We start from the raw sequence: 19,355 nt of genomic DNA, 5'->3' as shown, positions 1-19,355 counted from the left end.
AAAAGATGAAACCTTTCCTACGGTGGTTTCTTAGTCCCTTTGTGTGGTACTGTGGCAGATGGGTGGTCCAGCGCTTGGAACACACCAGTTCCCTTCCTTCCACGCGATCGAAAGCCCTGCAGATGCTTTGGGCTTCCCAGGCAGGGGGGGACTCGAGAAGCCCACGGTTCCTCCCCGGTTCTGAATTCCCCCGGGGTTTCCTCACTGGTCACGCTCCAGACCGTCTCCAGTTCCTCCGGTCATGCTTCCTTTTAATCCCTCCTGCCAGAGCTTCCAGGCAATCTTCAGAACACATGCTTAAGAAAATCCTAACTCCTGGCTTTGTACTTTATTTTTTAAGGTCCGTCGGGTACCTTTATTCATTTTCCTGAAGGGATTTGCTGATCGCTCCCATTCACATGATCGTCTGAGTCGGAGCCAGAAGACACAACCGCGCCGAGCACCAGCGGCAGAGATCGCAACTTTTCCTAGCGCGTGTTTCAGGAACAAGTTCAAAACCAAGCTTTTCCTTCCTATCGTGTCCCAGGATACCAAACGTTGAAGTTTTGCTGGTAATAAATCCCGCAGCCTGAGAATTCTGCAGGTGTTTAGTCGTGCAGCTCGAAGTAGCGTTGGCCACCGCATTAACCACCACAGATTAACCACCGCAAGGGAACGCAGCACGAAGGAGGGGTGAATAATCCCAGCATGAAATGATTATCACAGACGCGCCCGGTTTATTTTAGGGCTGCCCCAGGAGCTCATTTACAAATTTCACTGGATCTGGCCATTAAAACTGCAGCCAGTTCTGAAAAAACTCCCTGTCAGAACAGTTTCCCCACTGTAAAAAGGAGAAAATGTGAATTTTTATTGCTGAAAAAATGCTTTTTTTTAAGAAAAACTACTGGGACAAGGCTTGAGCCTTTAACCCAACTGGAATATTTAAAGAGGAACTGAAAATAAATTTGAGTTTTGAGGCTTTTTGCTAACTCAAAGGTGCTTTTGCGTCATCCTCACATGCCAATCGCAGGAAACTGCCCCCAGCCGCCCACGTTGCGCCAGGCAGTGTGACTTTTGCACCGCCAGTCACCAAAATGTCAGTCGTAATCTGGCGGCTGGCACGAGGAGAAGCGCTGATGAAAGGTTAGGTCCAAGGGGAGGACGAGGAAAGGGCAGGTTCCACAGAGTATGATTCTCACGTGAAGTTTGATGGGCTTTGTCCTAGATGACTTAAAAATCGTTTCCAGTGGTGGCAGGGCTATTTGTTGAGGGATTTGGGAGGGAGATTGGACTGAAAAGGGGCAGATAGAGGATCCATGTGAGGAAGAAAGAAAAAGAAAAGAGAAAAGAAGAGAAAAGAAAAGAAAAAGGGAAAGGGAAGTGGAAAAGAGAAAAAAAAAAGAAAGGAAAAAGGAAAAGAAAAAAAACTGAAAAGAGAAACGAAACGAAAAGAAAAGAGAAAAGGGTAAGGGCTTGGAAATTACAAGTCAATTACCTTCAGCTCCTGAAAAACAACATCAAAGAGGGCATGGAATAAGTAATCAGAAAATCATTTGTAAGCAACTAGAAGGAAATAGGGAGAGGAGTAACAGGCGACGCAGATTTGCCAAGGACAGTTTCACTCTAATTTAATTTCCTTCTGCGATGGGTAACAGGCCCTGCGAGGAAAGAAGCAGTAAATACCATCAGATAAAGCTTTTAACACTGTCTCGTGCGACAGTCGTAGACGTTTGCTGGGAGACAAGGCCAGCTGCAGGTACCCGTGGCAGGGAGCTTCATGCCCAAAACCCACTGGGGGTGATCCCTGGCCCCTGGGGCTGTCACCTGGGCTTTGGCACCAGCCTCTCGTGGGCTGGCTGCAGCCACTTCAGTAATAAAATGGATGTTCATGTTAAATCTGGAAAGGTGGCGAGGGCTTGGACTGGGGCAGCAGTGAAGTTTCCGAATGACCGTGACAATTCGGAGGAAAGGCCTGAAAACCAGGGTGTGGTGCAGAACGGACAGTCCCGGAGCAGCGATAATCAGCCCTAACGGATGGGGAGCAGCTGGCTCGGAAGTGGGCTGGCAGAAACAGATCTGGAGCGGTAGAAGATCACAAGCTGGAAGTGAGTCAACAGCGCTGCAGCGCTGCTGGAGAAGCCAACGCCGCGCCGGGAGGTGGCTGAAAGGCGCCTTCCCCACGCGGCCCCGTCAAAAAAAAAAAGGGGCTCGATGGGGGAGAACCAATCTGGGAAATAGCTGAGCTATCAAATTGCTTCGTCTAGCGGGAAGATATCCCAGAGGAGCTATTCTCAGGCACGTAGTCTGATGGGCAGAAGAGAATTTTTGCCTTTCTGTCCTTGACAGCTGGTAGACACAGCAAAAAGCAGCGAGGTTGGTTTGTAGCAAGGAAAAATCAAGTTAACAAGGAAAAGTTTTTAAGCATCGAAACGCTGCCAGAGAGCTTTGGGAGGGCAGCAAGCACATCATTTAAGAGTTACATGTTTTAGCCTGTTTTCAATTTTGAACTGACAGACATTTTAGTTCATCTTAGCTATCTTTCTGTTGTATTGTTAATTATCTTTAATTTCCTTGTGTTTCCATCATTTCTGGAGTTGGCTGTGAAATTGCCAGCTCGCCGATTCTTTTTAAATCCAACATTCAAAAGTAATCTGGTGATTTTAGGACTAATTTGGTGGAGAATGGTCCAGGATCTGTCTGAGGTCGTTATCCTTGGTTATCTTTGTTCCAGCAAATTACTTTGCAGGCCACTTTTAATATAAAATCAGCTGTGGTTGATTTTAATAACATTTTCCTCTGAAATAAACAGCATACGTGCTGTAACATTTTGATTAACACTATTTAATTCCTCATTGTTAAGTTAGCTTTAGTTTAACTTTTTATTTTTTAATAAAATAGAAGACTTAACAAGCAACAAAAAAAGGAAACTGTATTTAGAAATTAAACAAAGGTTGAGGCTGGCTGGCTGGCGAGGTTATTTCTTTGGTAGTTTTTTTCCTCCTCTGCATTTCATTCCAAATGAATTTTGCCCTTTTCCCTCAGAATTTGCCCTTTTGTTCTAATTAGAAATATTTTCCCCGGATTACCAGTCATTACCACAGATCATTACCAAGCTAAAAGCTTTCTGGGCCATTTCTTTTCTTTAAGACCTCAGCTGGCCACACTACAAGGACGAGAGAGGTGGATGATTTTTGTTTGTTTGTTTTTGAGGAAGAAATAATCCACATTTACAGACTTAATGCTCTAATATAAATTCTAATGGAAATCATCAGGGCAGAGACAGAGTCTGAGGCTTCCTGAATCAGGGTCTGACTTTGCTCGGATCTCCACTCTGAAAGGAGCTGTGTTTTGCAGATTGGCTTTGCTCACTTTTTTGGAGCTGTTGTCTCTTCCTCAGATCACCAGCCCTCACTGCAAGCCAGCTCCTCTCACAAGTAATGGCTTAGAAATTAAATTAGAAGCCAGGACTAAACGAAGCCGTGCGTATCTTCGTGTGGCAGCGATGGGTACGGCGGCACCCGTGGGGTCTGTCAGTGCCCCCACAGAGCTGTGTGAGGCAGGCACGGGTCCTTCTGCCGATGGTTTGTCTGTGTAAACTCGTGGGCTGAGAGCAGGCTGTGATGCCCTGCTCAAGAGCAAGTCCAGCAAAACCCCTAAAAAAACGATATTCCCGAAGGAAAGCGGTTAATGACTGCTTTGCAGGAAAGAAGAATGACTCTTTTAGCAAGACCATGAAGTTTGTCACCATTGCGTGCTGCATCTAAGCGGTGGGTCAGCTCCAGGATGCCACATGTCCTCTCTGACAAACAAAACTCCTGCCTCCCCGACTAACACCTTAAACTTTTCTCTACGACACCACGAGGCTCGGATGACGGAAACAGAAAGTTTTCAGCCCTCTGCAGCCACCAAACCGAAACCCGCTCCCATTTGGCTGCCCAGCCTGCCATTTCAGACACTCCTAGCTGTCCAAAGCCCCACCGTGACTGTGTTTAAGTTATTTGGGGGGATGTGACAGAAGGAAAAGCCCAGCCCCGGGGCCACCCCGCCCGTCCTGTCACGGCCGGGCTCCGCCGCCTCAGCGAGCCCGGGGCGGGCTCGGGGCGGGCTCGGGGCGGGCCGGGCCCCAAAGGCTCGGTGCTGCCCGGTCCCAGAGGCTCCTGGCCGGTCGGAGGCATGGACTGCGGCGTGATCACCTCCAAGACCGTGCTGCTGCTGCTCAGCCTCGCCTTCTGGGTGAGCAGGGGGGCGGCGGGAGGGCTCCGACCCCAAACTTGTGGGGGCGACCCGGGGGGGAAGGCGGCGGGACGGGGCTGGAGCCCTCAGCGCTCACGCCTGTCGGTTCAGGCGGCTGGTTAGCTGCACGCGGGGTTTTGTTAAGTTTATGAGGGAAAAAAAGCCGTGTTGTAGTCGTGTGTTTTCTTCGGGGGGGAGCAGTGTTCTTAATCGCACGCTATTTTTTTTTGAAAAAAAGCACGCTTTAAGCTAATTTAGTGATTGCAGGCATGGCGATGTTTTGTTGGGGGATCATCCGGGGGCTGCTGCCAAGTGAGGAAAGCTTTCCTTAGGGGAGCAAAATGCCTTCAGCAGGGGTTATTTTGGAAAATCCCAGCTGGGAACCTGGTTACATTCCCCACTTTCCAGCCAGCTCCTGCAGGACAGCCCCACCAGCCCACAGGGGGACACGTTCCCTGGCCCCATGGGTCCTGGGACACATCAGGTGCCCACGACGCCCCATCACCAGCCAGGGGTTTTCAGGCTCTGGCAGCAAGGAAGAATGACAGAAGATCAAGAAGTCTCATAAAGAGAGATGCTGTATGGCAGGGGTAAAAAAAAAAAAGAAAAAAAAGGGAAATGGAAACACTGAGTTAAACCCCCGAGTTCTCACGGGGTGTCGTGTCCCGGTGTGTAAATACCTCCCATCGCTGCTCAGCACCACAGGAGGCCGTGTTCATCGCTGCGGTGTCACGGCGCATGTTCATCGTGTGGTGGTTTTCTGAAATACCCGCAGAGAAACACGGGGACACCTCGCTGTGTGTATGTGGAAATTCCCCAGGCTTCAGCTCGTGTGGCTCACGTACACCTCGGGTTTACCTCATTGCTCGGACTCGGTGTTTTCTCATCAAACAACAGCCTTTTGTCCTTCCAGAAGTGTCTCTCTACCTTCCCTTCTGCTCTAGGGGAGCTGTTTGATCACGATTGAAGCCGTAAGGTCATGCCTCGTGCATGTCCACAGCCTCTGAATTTGGGGTGACCCAGGCCAGCCCTTTGTTTTTTCTCCTGGGAAGAGCAATGCAGCCCCAAAGCCCCTGGCGTTGAGACACTGCAGCAACCATTACGCGTGGTAATTACATTCCTGCAGCAGAATTGCAGAACCTGGAATTCAGGTTTTTAAGAGGGTGGGGAAGAAGGAGGAACCGACTTCGGGGCTCTTTCAGAACGTATTTTATTTGTAACATTTGGGTCTCTACGAACACTCCAGATCCTTATCAAAACACAAGATCTGCAAAGAGCTTTTTGAGTTCTTCTCTTTCATGCTCAGGCGTTGCTTGCTGCAAATCTTGTCCGGCTTGGAGATGATGATGGAAAATGGTTCACCTTCTGCATATTCAGCAGTCGGTGCGGTTGTGGAGCTCTGACAAAAGTTATTGCTTAGAAATGTCCTAAAATTTGGTTAGTACTCCCCAAGAGGATGAGGTCGGTGGGCTGCGGATGTTTAACCTCCAAAATCAGGCTATGGATTGAGGCTGTTTTAGCCAAATGGTTACCAAGCGCGGTGCGTCGAGCTGCCTGAGATCTGCTCCGCTCCAATTTTGCCAGCAGCAGAGAGGACAACACAGATAAGGTATTGCCGGGCGGTTTTAGCAGGAGCGGTGGATTTGAGAGAGCAGAGCTCGATCCGCTGGCAGCACTGGGACTGCCCAAGGAGGAGAAGCAGCAGAACCATCCCCAGGTGGGCACTCGCTCACCCTGCGAGCAACAAAGCCCCATTTCCCCCGCTAAAGCCCCCCGTTTCCCCCACTAACGTCCCTCTGGAGCAGGAGGTGAGGTTGGGATAATTTCAGGTTCCCTCCCACGAGTCTGGTCGTAGAAAAACACCCAGCATTTGTGCTCCCAGAGGCCAGATTTCCCGTGCGGATAGCGGTGGCCCAGACACCGCCGGGGGCTGAAGGTCATCGCTGATAAACACGGGGCGGTTTTTGGTCTTTCGGCTGCTGCCGGGGTCTGACTCAGCAGCAGCACTGGTGGAAAAAGCTGCTCGTCTGGGAGCTTGGCCTTTGTTTCACACGTCCAGCGAGGAGGCTGGGGTCGTTCCTCCCCTTCTGGGGGGCTCGGGGCATCGGGGTCACTGGGGAACCTAATGCCAGGCTTGGATTCCTTGTGGTGAGGCATTTGGGCGTGCCACGGACTCCCGGTGTAAAGGAGCTTACTTAAAGTTCCTGTGCTCAAAATCAGGAAGCGGAGTTTAACTTCCAGGAAAACGTGCTTCGCTCTGCGTGTGTGGGAGCCACGCAGACCAAACGCCGTGCAGTGGGGAAAGGAGAAGTGCTGGGATGGTTGCGTACGCGTGGTGTGACCCCCTTCACCCTCAGGATCCTGCCTGCTTTTGGGGAGCAGCCTCTGTCGGTCCCCAAAGCTGCGACAGATCCCCACGGCCGGGTTACGGAGCAGCTCCCAAACGCAGCTGGGTCTCAGCCAGGTGACGGCTCCGTGTCCTTGACATGAAAGCTGCGTTTCGGGACAGATCAGCGGGATCTGCCCCGTTGCAAGAAGTTTTCCCTGGCTTTGGGATGAGCTTGGGCCGCGTAAATCCTTTGCCACTCGGTTCGCAGCTCGGGAGGTGAAAGCAGCAGGAGCCAGGAGCGGCGTAGTGAGGAAACAGGGCGGTTCTGCAGGCAAATATTGAACTAGAGGGTGTTCTAAATCAGCCGTTCCTGACAAAACCGCCTTGGCAGTGCCTGCCGATCCATCCGTGCTCGGCTGAATTGCACTCGCAGCAAGCTCTCGCCCTTCACTCCGTGTTTTTTTTTTTCCTGCAGGAGAAGAAAAATGCTGGGGATCAGAGCAGCAAAGGTGGTGGTGCTTCCTCCTGGCGGCCGTCCTGTTGTCCTCAGCCGTGAGGCTGCTGCCGCCAGCCCCTTGGATGGGTAAATAGGAGCACTGATATCACCTCCAGCTGCCTTGAAATGATGGGAGAGACAACCAAAATCCTGAGATGTTCCTTTTCCAAAGATAAAAATGTCCTCCCGACGTGCTGTGACGCTGCTTAGCAGCACTCTGGCCCCAAATCTTTTATTTTTAACCTCATTTCACTTCCTTTTTTTTTTTCTGCTCGGAAGCACAAGTTCACCAGTTACACCACGCCGCTGCCTGGCTGCGTTTCATCTCCAGCCCCAGCGCCACAGGATCTCGCAGGATGCGGGATAAAAGACCCCAGGGGTTGCTGTGCTCCTGCTTTCATCACTTGGTGCCTCCGATCCCGGGAGTTTCGAGGCACAGGCAGCGTCCAGGAACGCGAGGGCAGTGTGGGATGAGAGCTGATGCCATGGAAGGTGTCCCTGCCCTGCCTGAAGGAGCTAAGCGTGGCAAAAGACATGCGAGGAGGGATCGATGTAATTAAAACATCCAACAAATGAACTGCTGGTCAACGGCGTGATGAAACCCAGCCTCCTCCAGCCTGGTTTCCCTCGGGTTTCCAGGACGCAATCATAATTTCTCGCGTTGCCTTTCAGGCGGCGGCAGCTGGTCTCAGCTATGTCGGGGGCTACGTGATGAACACCTACAGGAGCTACGACAACTTCCTGCAGGACAAATACGCTCTGCTGCCAGCCGTCATCATCCTTTGCGTGGCTGCCGTCATGTTCATCATCGGGCTGCTCGGCTGCTGCGCCACCTTCCGGGAGTCTCGGGTCGGCCTGGGGCTGGTGAGTGTTGGGGGGGGGGGGGTTTAAAAAACCCCAGAAGGGTTAAAGCTGTTTTATTTCCCCCCCCCCTGCTCATGCCACTCCTTTCTCAGCAGTTCAGAACAGCGGGGTGCTGCCTGCTGAAGCCCCACGCGGCGATCCGGGTGTCCTCTAACTGTTCCCCTGAATTTTTGAGACCTCGTGGAACTGCGGCCATCACCCTGGCCATACGCACTAATTCCCTATTCCAATTTATTTTCTGGAAGCTGTTTTGATCGGAGAGGCAGCGGCAGGCAAGGATACCTTAACACCACAAAGCAACGCGGTGGGTGGTGCGCAGATGAATGCAGATGCTGCGGGCCTCTTCCTTATTACAACCTGTCTCTTCATTTCAGTTCTTGGCCATTATCCTCATCATCTTCATCGCCGAAGTCTCCGCTTTTGTCCTGGCGTTTGTTTACAGGGAAAAGGTAAGCAAAGAATTAGCAACTCTGTACTAAAATAAAGCTAAAGGATAGAATTCATGTTGTTAGAGCACTCCAATGTATCCAGTTTCCTCGCTGGAGTTTATTTTTTAATTATTTTTTACCTTTTTTTCTGACTTTGAGGGATAATTCCAAGTTCTCTTGTTAAATCTGCCTGTTTTTTCCCCCCTCCCTGAATAGGTAAAAACTGACGTCCAAGGCACAATGCGTTCAGTCTTTGAGAAGTATGACGGGAAGAACTCCGAGTCTGCTGTGGTGGATTACTTGCAAGAAAACGTAAGGAAGCTTTTACGTTCTCCTGAGAGCCGTTTAGAAAAGAGGAATTGGGCACTAAGAGAGGAATCGGGGCTGGGGAAGGGGGCAAGTGCGATGATATCGCGGAAGTCATCAGATCAGATCTCCAAGCGCTCGATCCAAGCGGTGCGATCACGTCCCGTTACCTGCTTTCTCTTTGGCAGCTTCATTGCTGCGGGGTAAAGAACTACAGCGACTGGACAAGCACGCAGTGGTTTAATTCCACTGGGAATAACAGCGTCCCCCTGAGCTGCTGCAAGCCAAATCTGAAGAACTGCACGGGGAGTCTGGATCAGCCACAGGACCTCAACACGCAGGTGAGGATGAAGGGCGTAGACGCTCATTTCCACGTCACGCTGGCACCCGATCCTTCTCTGTGTTTAAGCAACAGCGGTTGCTTAAGCAGGTCGTCCAACGTCCTGCTGCCTTTTAAAGGTCAGGGAGAAAAACCCTGTCCAGCTGAATCGTCTTTGATTTGTTTTTGTTTTTCTCTTTCGTGCCAGGGCTGTTCAGGGGAGCTGGAGTCCGGGCTGCAGAGCGTCATCAGCTACGCTATGCTTGTAATCCTGGGCTTTGCCATTGTAAAGGTAAACGTTTCTCTCTCCTTCCCTATTTATGGAGTAATAACAGTGAATTCAATTAAAATCAATGTGAAACCAAATCATGTAGTGGATGAAAAGGTTTGAAAAGCCCTGATACAAAATTCCTTACAGCATCCTTAAATTGCTCAGGGAGGAATTTTCCATCGTTTCCCTTTCCTCCATGAAGTCATCAGCTGTGCACTCTTATCCCATTTTAATTTAGCTGTGATGAATCCTTTATTTCCTTATTTTATAAAGCTTAAAAAATTGAGAGAACTTCTAAGTCCGGGACAAATCTCGTGTGTTTTATGAAAGGAATGACCTGGCTATAATGAAAAAGCAATTCACACAAATATTGGATCAAAGATTGAAACAAAATACAGCAAAACTCAATCTCGTTCTCTCTCTTTTTCAGTTCTTTGGCATGCTGAGTGTCTGCGTGCTTACTTGCAGGCGAGAAGACAGCGGGTATCAGCCTCTTTACTCGGGGGTGTTCGCTTAAGAAAACGCAAAGATCGCTCTTCTTTTGCTTCCTGATGGTGAAACAGATTTGGAAAGATGAACGCTAAAGGACAATTTACGACCTTGCTAAATGTTTTGCTTTAATTACGTGCAACGGAAAGAACAGTTCGTACTGATTAGGAAAAGTTTCTTGTGGGTGACTTGAAGTGGCAGTAACTTAACCCTGCTCGTACATACCACAGCTTTCGGTCACGTTGTTGTGGATTCGGATTTGTGACTTTTTCTAGGTAGCAACAGATGGCGTAATAGGCTCCAGAAAGAAGCCTGCTTCTGCAGTTCTTCCCTGTTCCCTCAAAACGAGCAGGAGAAACGTTATTTTTAATCGCTACACTGACTGAGGCTGCGGGAGCAGATTCAGTTGCCTGCACAAACATCACATGCGCTTAACCGGCGTAAGAAACTCCCGAACGCAAGGTTCAAATATTCTTCATAAGCACGGGGAGATGGGATATGTTTTCTCTGCATCTGATGGTGGTTCAATTTTTCCTCCTTGTAATGGTCATACGTTGTAATTCAGTTTCAAATGTGAACAATCCCAGGCCAGGAGGGGATGTGCGTCTGGGACATGTCTTCTTTTGGTTCATTTTGCCTTTTTGTTTTTAATTTGACATTAAAATTCGCTTATGAAGCAGGGTTTTTTTTTTTTCTCTCTTCTGCTTTTGCTGATGCATTTATGCTTTGTCTACCCAAAGACAGACCGTGTCTGCGAGAGAGATGCAGATGAATACAGGAGCTGGAGGAAAAGGATCAGCGTGGTTATGCAGAAGGGATGACTGGAAGGGCTAGTGCAGAGTTCTGTGTGTCACTGAACACATCTGGCTGCTTTTCACAGCTAAAAACGTTACCATAATACATTCTTGTTCCCCATTAGCTGACCAAGCAATGTTGTTAACCTGTTGGTCTTATGACTGATAGGTTTCTTCTCCTTAAAGGTCTGCTGACCACGGTCATTTCTTGGATTGCACCACTTCTTTAAAAATGGTCCTTCTTTAACATGTCTGTATGCTAATCCATGTCTTGGATCTTTAGGATTTTTAGAGCTGTGATGTGGGGAGGGAGAAAACTGAGCTATTCTTGGTTAGAGAATTATGGAAAAGGAGCAGCATATTAGCATATTTTCTCTTTGGAGAGATAGCAGTCTATTCTGAGCAGCAAACCTTTGTATCTGTAGCCATTTAGGAAAAAAAAAAAGGAGTTTGGGGTAAGTGTAAGCTGTTTATTTATCTTTTTTTTCTGAAAGAAATTGATGTTGTGCAGGAGATGTACCAGTCTAATAATGTGTATGTGGAAGGTGATTTAATTTTTATGAGGGCTTTGTCTTCTGTTGAATGCCAAAATAAATCAGATTTCTTTAAGTAATTAATTAGTGCTGGTTTTTTTTTTTATCTGGTTTTGGTGGAATCCCAGTTGTTGCACGTGGTATACAAGACACAACCACAGCTTCTTGGCAGGAGAAGCAGCGTGCCCTCACTGCGGGGTTATAGCCCACCCCGGCTGCATCGGGCAAAGCAGAGGGCACCAGGAACATGGGGCTCCGCCTGGCACTTGGAGGCTTCACCTCCAGCCTCAAAGTCTAAGAAATAAACATCCAAACGGAGGCAACACCGGAATAATTTGGGCCAAGCCGCAAGGGAGGAAGGAAGCGCTGTGAGGGAAGGCTGGCTGCGGGGCCAGACGCAGAGCGGGGCTTTGTGGCACCAAGTGAGGTGGTTGGGCTGAAATCCTGAAAAAGATGTAAGAGGCAGGCAGTGAGCAGACGTGTGTATCCTAAGGGGCAACAGCTTTAAGATAAAAAAGGACAGATTTAGATATTAAGAAGAAAACCTGAAGTATGAGGGCAGCGAGGCACCAGGACAGGTTGCACAGAGAAGCTGCGGGTGCCCCATCCCTGGGAGGGGAACCTGGTCTGTGGAAGGGCTTTAGGGCTAGGCGGGCTTTAAGATCCCTTCCACCACGACCCCTTCTGTGCTTACGAACCCTACATTTGCCACGATTTATCCAATTTCTATTCTTTAACTTTATTTTCCCCTGGTGGCGACGGGGCTGGGGGCGTTACAAAATGGCTGCCGCGCATGCGCCGTGGGCGGGCGCGGCGGGTTTGAACGGGGCTGAGGGGAGGCGGCGGCTCCGTCCCCTCAGTGTGCTCGCACCGGGCCGGTTCCTGCACCGCCGTGTAAGTAACTCAGTTTTCTGAGGAATCGCTGCACTAACATTGCTCTGCATTTATTTTAAAGTTCGGGAGATTGCCTTGTTTAGTGTCAGTTACTTCGTGCTTCCTGCCCCCTTCTCCATTTGGTGGAATAAGAAAGCGGTTGCTAGACTTACTGCCTTAAGTTCCCTTTGCTTCTCTGCCAGTTTATTTTCCTTCTCAACATTCTGCTTGTGCACTTAAAGTTTGCTTAGAGTCTTTTATATATATATATATATATATATGTATATATATATTTCTTTTCTCCCTCAGTGTGACAGCGAAGGACAATGGCTTCTTCAGATCTGGAAGACTTGTGCTTTCACATCAACATGAAGATTTCCACTATTAAAAAGACTCTGCAATTAAGAAGCATAGGTAAAAAAAAAAAAAAAAACTAAGGCTGGGTTTTGTCTTGGATTGGGTTCGTACCTCCTTGCAGAAAATCAGCAAGCTGGGTGCCAAGCAAGTGAGAGGGTGCTCCTCTGAGAGACTCGTAGGCTGCTGGTTAATACACCGTATATCTGTACATCTGGTGGGAAATCCCCCAGATGGGGGGATACCTTGTCAAGTTAGGCCTAATTACAAAAGAAATTAAACCTAATTACAAAAATTGTGCCAAGGAATAGCTGGAGGCTATTCCTGGTGTACTGTCCAAGCGTTCCAGGAGTGCCTTTCTGTGGTGTAAATGTGCTGTGGGTAATAAGCTTATTTAATCTGCCATGGTGAAGCTGATATAAATGTTTTAGGCTCATCTCTTATCCTTTCTTAAGCACGGATGTTGCAAAGAGTCATAGAAATGTTGTTTGGAGGGGTCATCTGGGCTAACTTTGTGTTCGAAGAACAGAGGGAGATCATGAAGGAGATGATGTTGCTGCTCCTCTTGGGAGGAGATGCTGGCTGGGGAGCATGGAGTGAGCAGATAATTGCTGCTTGTGGAGGGAAAGGAAACTCAATTTTGTTTTTGTGTTGGAGATTTATTTTTTCTTGGTGTAATTTTCTCTTTGACAGGTCAAGAACCATCCTTCAAGTCTATGCTCTGTAAAATAGGACACGAGATGGTTCTCTTGCATGATCTCCTGAATAAAATGGAAATAGAAGTTCAACAGCAAGAAAAACTGAAGAATTTGCTCAAAGTAATCATTTTTCTGTTCACAAAATACTGAAAGATTCAAAGGAACCTTTGTGCCTAGTTGGTATTCTCTAGATCCTCAGCGATATTTTTAGATGCATGAGGCTACTTCTAAGTGAAAGGGCAACAATCAAATACTTTTAAAAACTTGGGAAGCAATGCAAAGCGTTAGCTGCTGTTCTTGAAGCTCTTCCCTGTCCCCTGTTGGGGTTGAGTGGAGGTTAATGCCTTACAGGCTGTTGTGGGTGTTGCAAAGGGAGTGTGTAGTGGAAGCCTTGAGGAGAGTGAATTCTCGTGCCATGTACAGGATCGATCACACATCCAATTCCTGCACGTACTGAGTTTAGACATCTTCCTTTGTAATATCTTTCTCTTTGCTTAGAGAAACATTTTTTTTCTGTTGTTTCTGTTCCTTATGGTTAATTTAGAAGGCTTGAGAGAATCAGAAAACGCATTCTCAACATGCCATGGCTTTTTCTTCTTGATCAAGTCTTTTCCCCGGATGAGAAGGAAATTCTTTCCACGATACTCCTGTAGAACCTGTTGATATCAATGTAGCTAGCGTTAGTGGATTCCAGACAAAAAGAAGTCGTGATTTTCCATCAAATTTATAAATAAGAATCTTTTATAGAACCAGGAGATGAAGCAGATTTGGTTTATTAAGTCACAGAACATTAGAAATGCTATTTCTCAAGCTTTATACATTGCAGGCATGCCTTTATCAGAATAGATACTGTGGTCTAAAGAGTATTTCTATCTTTCTATCCATGCAATAGATACTCGAATGAATTAATTAGAATATATTTATCTGTTTTAGCATGCGTTATCAGTGCCTTCGTTTGCAGAAAGCGTTCGTTGAGGAATATAGATGAGTTTCCTGTAGTATCCCTTCCTATAGTCACCACCACCTTTCCACTACCTGCCGTGGTACGTTGTTAAACGCTTCTTGCCCGCTCAAATTTCTCTGACGCTTTGAGGACAGGGAGATTCACGTTTTCTCTCTCTTAGCTGTGTTTTTCTGAACTTTACTCCCTGCTCTTAGGAAATGAGGCAGCAAAGATATAAAACAAGGGGAAGAGACCAAAAAAACACCTCTTAAGAATTACTTTAACATCATCCTAATAGTAAGTTGATTTTAGTTGCGCGGCGCTATTGAAGTTTCAGATTTCTGATGGTTTCCAACGTTAATTTCAGGAGCTCCAGAAGTCCGCTGAGAGAGATCAAAGCGAAGCACAGCACCTCCGCGAAAACATTCCCCTCCATCTGCCTAAACCGACTCAGAGCTGGTACGTGGCGCGTGAGCGTGGGGATGTGGCATCCTACAGCTCCGATCTTTTCAGCTGTGAGCTTTTGGGACCCAGGGTTCTGACTGATCCTGGAGTTTGCTCCTGATTTAAATTTAATTTTATTTTTTTTTTCCATTACTGGGCTTGTGCTAGCACCGTACCAGGACTTTCAGGACTGAAGAGTCCTTCCTCGATCCTTGCGTTTATCCTTCTCTTCCAAAATCCCCGCGCTTCCCTTTTCCTTGCAGACGTTCCTTGCAGTCAGCTCCGAGGATTAGCTTTGTGCAGGGCCTTGCTTTTCAGATGCTGACACCTGAATTTGTTGAACTAGCTCCTGGATTTCAGAAGGGATTTGCGCTGTGGCAGGCCCCGGAGCAGAGCTTCGGTTGTCCCCGCGTCCTGTACCGGACGTTTTGGGAGTCCAGCAGGTGGCACTCAACACCCTTGACACTGCAGAGCTGTCTGGTGGGAATTAAATAGGACAGGGGGCTGGGGGCTGTCGCATCGGGTGCCACATCAGACCCAGGCCCTGCGAAGAGCAGATGGCACGCTGCCGTGCCGCTCGCCGACTGCCGGCCCCTTGTCAACCAGATTTTGTCTTGCAGGAAAGTTTGGCCAAAGCAGAGAGTCAGTTCTTTGTCACAGGTCAGCTCGGCGCTGCTGTAATTATTGCTCTCGTGCTTCTCAGCCCGCTCTTGCCTAAAAAAAAATCCCTGGCTGCTGGATACCGTCGAATTTCTTTGCTCCAAAAGACGAATGGACAAGTCAGCTGAAGGGCGCCGTTTGAAAAGGGAGCGTGTGCTTTATTTCTTTCTTTTTCTCCCAGGAGAGACGGTGATTTGTATTCACCCGGCCTCTCGGGTGGGTCGGAACGCAGGGCTGGGAATGAGCAGCCTTGAAAACGTAACGGTGTCCCCCTTACTACCCAGCCGCTATTTATACGCTTGATGTCGATTCGTTTTTCCAGCGTCGCTGTGAAAAGCGAGGAGCAAACGAAAGCCGCCGAACCTGAGCACGCGAAAAAACCCGCCAAGGAGCCGAGATTTATTAAGGAAGCATCCTTAATAACCACGGAAGAATTTGAAAGTGTTCCCGCGTAAGTAAGCGCGTGTTTTCCTCGGCCCCTCTCGCTCCGATTTGGCCAGAAAACGGAGGGTTTGGGGGAAGCGAGCTCTTGCAGGGCTGCAGCTGGCAGATGTTTTGACATGTTTACACGTTCCGGCGTGAAGCATCACAGCAGTAGCTCCGGACATGCTTTTATGCAGTATTTTCAAACCTCAAAATGAAACGAACAGAGCCAACTAGGTTCTCTTTTACGCATTTCTCTTTTAATCAAACCAAGATTCTGTTGATGCTTCAGTCGAATTCCTGATCGAGACTCGCGGTTCAGTGTGTTCCCTGACAACAGCTGCTTCAATAAGAATTTTTTAAGGGTTTTTCTGTTTGTTTGTTTGTTTTTTTTTTTAATGATTTTTATTTAATGATTCTATTTTTACTCGGGGCTTTCATGTCATCTTCGTTGGAGCTTTCTGGATTTTTCAGGTAAACCCCGTCTACCAAATCTTGCTCTTCAAACAAATGAAATCAAATCCAGAAATGAAGGGGCCTGAACGCTGAGTTAATAAGAAGGGATTTTTTTTGGGGGGGGAAAGGTTGTTCTTAAAAGGGCATTTCTCTTCTGCAGGGCATCTCTAACGTTTGGATTGATCTCGTTAGGAACATCTCTGATAAAATTTTGGAAAGGCAGAGCTGGAACGTGACAATTTTTAGCCTTCATCTAAGGCAAGAGAAGTAGACGTAGCCAAATATTGCTTTAACCCCCAGGAAAAGCTCTTATCAGCCCTAATCAGCTCTTGAAGTGTTTAATTATCCCTGAAAGGGGAAGATTTGCGCTGCTGCTTGCGGGTGAGAATAGGGATGGGGCTACCTGGACACCCTCCTGTGGTTTATAGGACGCCCTCGCTGGTTTATAGGAAGGTTGAACCTTAGACCGTGCTTGTAGGACTACGGAAATATTTTCATTCATATAAGAAAACTCTGTTTGATGTTCCGGGGAGGAAGATTTACACGAATTGAACTGGATTTATTAACCCACCAACGTTTTCAGTTGCCTGACGGTGTTCCCAGAGCTGTTGTCCCCGTGCCCGAGGGGCTTCCTAAAGCCCCACCGTGCACCCGCAGCCTGAAATCCTCACCAGCTGGGCATCGTGGGCTGTGCAGCAGCCAAAAGTCTCGTTCCCCTCCCTCCCGCTGCAGCTGCGTGAGGATTTAAGGGAAAAAAAATCGAGTTCTTTTCACCCTCTGTGCTGAAGGCGAAGGAGAATCTTAACCCTGACATTACTGGGGCGCCAAACGTGCGGTCTTCGGTGGCCTCGTGGTTTTTTTTTTGAGCTCTGCAGCAGGTATTTAACGAAGGTGCGTGCCGCGTTTAGGCGCGGGTCTGAAGGATCTGGATCAAACAGAATGGTCCCGCGCAGCGGGAAACCTGCAAATTAGCTTATAGCCTTCAAATCCGTTCCAGAAAGACGCCTTTTATTTTTGAGGAAGAAGAAAGGAATTGCTCAGCGTTCAGTTTGAGGAAAATGCTGGCTTTATTCTTGCTCAAAATTCTCACCACTGCAGGTATTTTTAGAACGTGCGCTCCCGTTATAATCCCCAGGCGGTAACTTGGGGGAAGATTCTTTAAGCCCAAGCGTTTTTAGGGGGCAGGGAGCTGGCCGTTAGGGGAGCTTCATCTCTTTTCCAGCTGTGTCTCTGTGGCAGACCGCTGTTAGGCTCTTCTTTGAAGAACACGGCCCCGTGCTTTGGGTTTTGTACCTATGGATTCAAGGGAGAAATAGGCTTAGGGAAACAAACCGTGCCTTTCTGGTTCTGCTTCAGGGTGAGCTGAGCTTTGCTGCCTTCTTTTAAGGGTATTTTATTGATTGTGGGAGCGTAGCACCTCGAATGTAGGTGTTTTAGACTTAATACCTCGGTCTTTGTAGCCTACAAAACTGTTATTTCTTCAAAAAAACCAAAGGAACGCCTATGAGCTTATGACCCTACCGAACTTTTATTTTTAATATGAACCAAATTTCACCCTTAGGCAGGAACGCTTAATTTCAGGTTGGCCTCTGCCATGTTTTCTGCCAAGTTGGTTGATTTTTCTACGTTTGTAGCTTGTGTCACGCTATAAATGCAACCTTTATTCCACTTTTGAAATGTTCCCGGCGGTTTAAGGACAAAAATATATATTTTTATTTCTTGATTTGCCTTTCTAATGTCCTTCTTTCTGCCCTGAGATTCATTACGGCTTATTTTCCCTTCAGCATTATTAAGCAGTCTAATGAACTGCCAGGTTTATTCATTAACACGAAGCAGAAGAAACCGCCTCGAACTAGGAGCAGCACGTTCAAGCGAGGGCTGAATAAAGAGAAAAATAAACCAAGAACTTCAAGTTTGTGACTCTCTGGCTACTGACTTTGATTTTTTTTATTATTATTTGCAGGTATATGAAAGGCCGCTTGACGTACGATCAAGTCAACGCAGTCGTTCAAGACCTCAACAAGGCCGTGGTGGGCAAGTACAAGATCCTGCACCAGCCTTTGAAATCCATGAATGCGGCGGTCAGAAACCTCTACCACCGATTCCTGGAAGAGGAAACTAAGGATACGAAAGGTAGCTTGTTTTGAGGTTATTAGTGCCAAATTCATAGCAGGTGGATCTGGCGGTGTAAGTATAAAATAACCGGGCAAGAGATGAAGTGGCTCGTCTTCAGAAAACTGTCTGGGCACCCTGAGGTCACCTATATTAAGGGAATGTTTAAAAACATCGGTCTAGGAACATTTTAGAACACCTGCTATGGGTTATTCTCAAAACAAAGCAACAAAAAGGCAAAACAAAACCCAGCAGCTGTCTAAATCAGATCTGGCCCTGAAGAATCCCTCTTGGGGGCACCAAAACCACCTTGCCATGGAAGTTCTGGTTCTTCCTTGATGTAACGGGAGTAGAGCAGGGAGTAGTCGGTACCAAATCCATTGGCTGCTCCTGCTGAGCTGCAGTTGAGCAAAAAGGCTTTTTCCTTTCGACCGAGCATTTTCCCCATAACTATCCTTGCTGTTATTCTGCGTGGTTTCACCCGCTGCACGTAATTTTCTTGGCACGTTGTCACAAAAACTCGGAGCGCCAAGTTTATTCGGAGTCGCTCGTCTTTAAAGCCCGGATGAGCAAAGATGCCCTGAAATGTCTTTGTCGTTCAGCTTCCAGGCTAGCTTTTCCAAAGAAACGCGGCACAGCAGATCTCTCATCTTAAAATCTACTTCTTGACGTTCCTTTCCTTTTGAGAATAACGCCGCGGTGTCTGCCTCTCGATTCCTGCCCTCGGCGGAATAACACAAGAACATTCTCCCTTAAATGTTCGCTGCGTGCTCCGAAGAAAGGCTGGGAGAGCTGGGGGAGTTCAGCCTGAGAAATACCTGCGAGCCAGATTATTTTCCCGTTTGTTTTTGCAAGGTTCACTTACAGGACCAGGACGTTCAGCATCCGACCGAGTGCGTGGAGCGCTCGGTTTTGGGATCGGTTTTTGGGCTCCTTTTTCCAACCCAACCACCGCCCTTCAACCAGCTCTGGTTTCTTTTTTTTCCAACCTAGAACACCCGTAGCCACGCGGACTTCTTGCTCAGAAGACTTGGAAGCTATGGAGGACCGCGTTATTTCCCCCTACTTCCTTTTCTTGAGGATGTTTCTTTCCCTTGAATTAGCGTGCTCCTGGTTTCAGATGGCTTCTCTTTTGTTTTCCAGGAGAATTCTTTGTCGTGGAGGCCGATATCAAAGAGTTCACCCAGCTGAAAGTGGATAAGCGCTTCCACAGGATCCTCAACATCCTGCGCCACTGCCAGCGGGTGAGGGAAGTCCGCGGCTCGCGCCTCGTCCGCTACGTCATCTGCTAAGGAGCCTTCTGGATTCTGCTCACCCCAGCTGCGTGGGATATGAAGGGGGTTCATCATCT

General features: G+C 47.9%; 2 protein-coding genes across 2 annotated transcripts in view; both read left to right on the top strand.

Annotated features, from left to right (window-relative positions):
* Positions 1 to 19,355, top strand: part of SKA1 (spindle and kinetochore associated complex subunit 1) — a 21,676-nt gene extending 2,321 nt beyond the window's left edge. Inside the window, exons 2-8 of the mRNA XM_035310466.1 lie at positions 4,921 to 4,925; positions 12,224 to 12,328; positions 12,962 to 13,086; positions 14,277 to 14,368; positions 15,336 to 15,464; positions 17,856 to 18,025; positions 19,148 to 19,355. Of these exons, the coding sequence (XP_035166357.1) occupies positions 12,241 to 12,328; positions 12,962 to 13,086; positions 14,277 to 14,368; positions 15,336 to 15,464; positions 17,856 to 18,025; positions 19,148 to 19,296 (753 nt within the window). The 5' untranslated portion in view covers positions 4,921 to 4,925; positions 12,224 to 12,240 and the 3' untranslated portion in view covers positions 19,297 to 19,355. The remainder of the gene's footprint in view (positions 1 to 4,920; positions 4,926 to 12,223; positions 12,329 to 12,961; positions 13,087 to 14,276; positions 14,369 to 15,335; positions 15,465 to 17,855; positions 18,026 to 19,147) is intronic.
* On the top strand, positions 4,094 to 10,941 carry LOC118156404 (tetraspanin-36-like). The gene is made up of 7 exons (XM_035310467.1): positions 4,094 to 4,212; positions 7,710 to 7,901; positions 8,276 to 8,350; positions 8,546 to 8,641; positions 8,824 to 8,976; positions 9,163 to 9,246; positions 9,656 to 10,941. Exons 1-7 carry the CDS (start codon positions 4,153 to 4,155, stop codon positions 9,740 to 9,742), a joined length of 747 nt encoding a protein of 248 aa, XP_035166358.1. The 5' UTR covers positions 4,094 to 4,152; the 3' UTR covers positions 9,743 to 10,941.

The sequence above is a fragment of the Oxyura jamaicensis genome, chromosome Z (assembly GCF_011077185.1).
Source record: "Oxyura jamaicensis isolate SHBP4307 breed ruddy duck chromosome Z, BPBGC_Ojam_1.0, whole genome shotgun sequence".
NCBI lineage: Eukaryota > Metazoa > Chordata > Aves > Anseriformes > Anatidae > Oxyura > Oxyura jamaicensis.
Note: the sequence above shows the minus strand (reverse complement) of the source record. Positions and strands in the feature narration are given on the sequence as shown.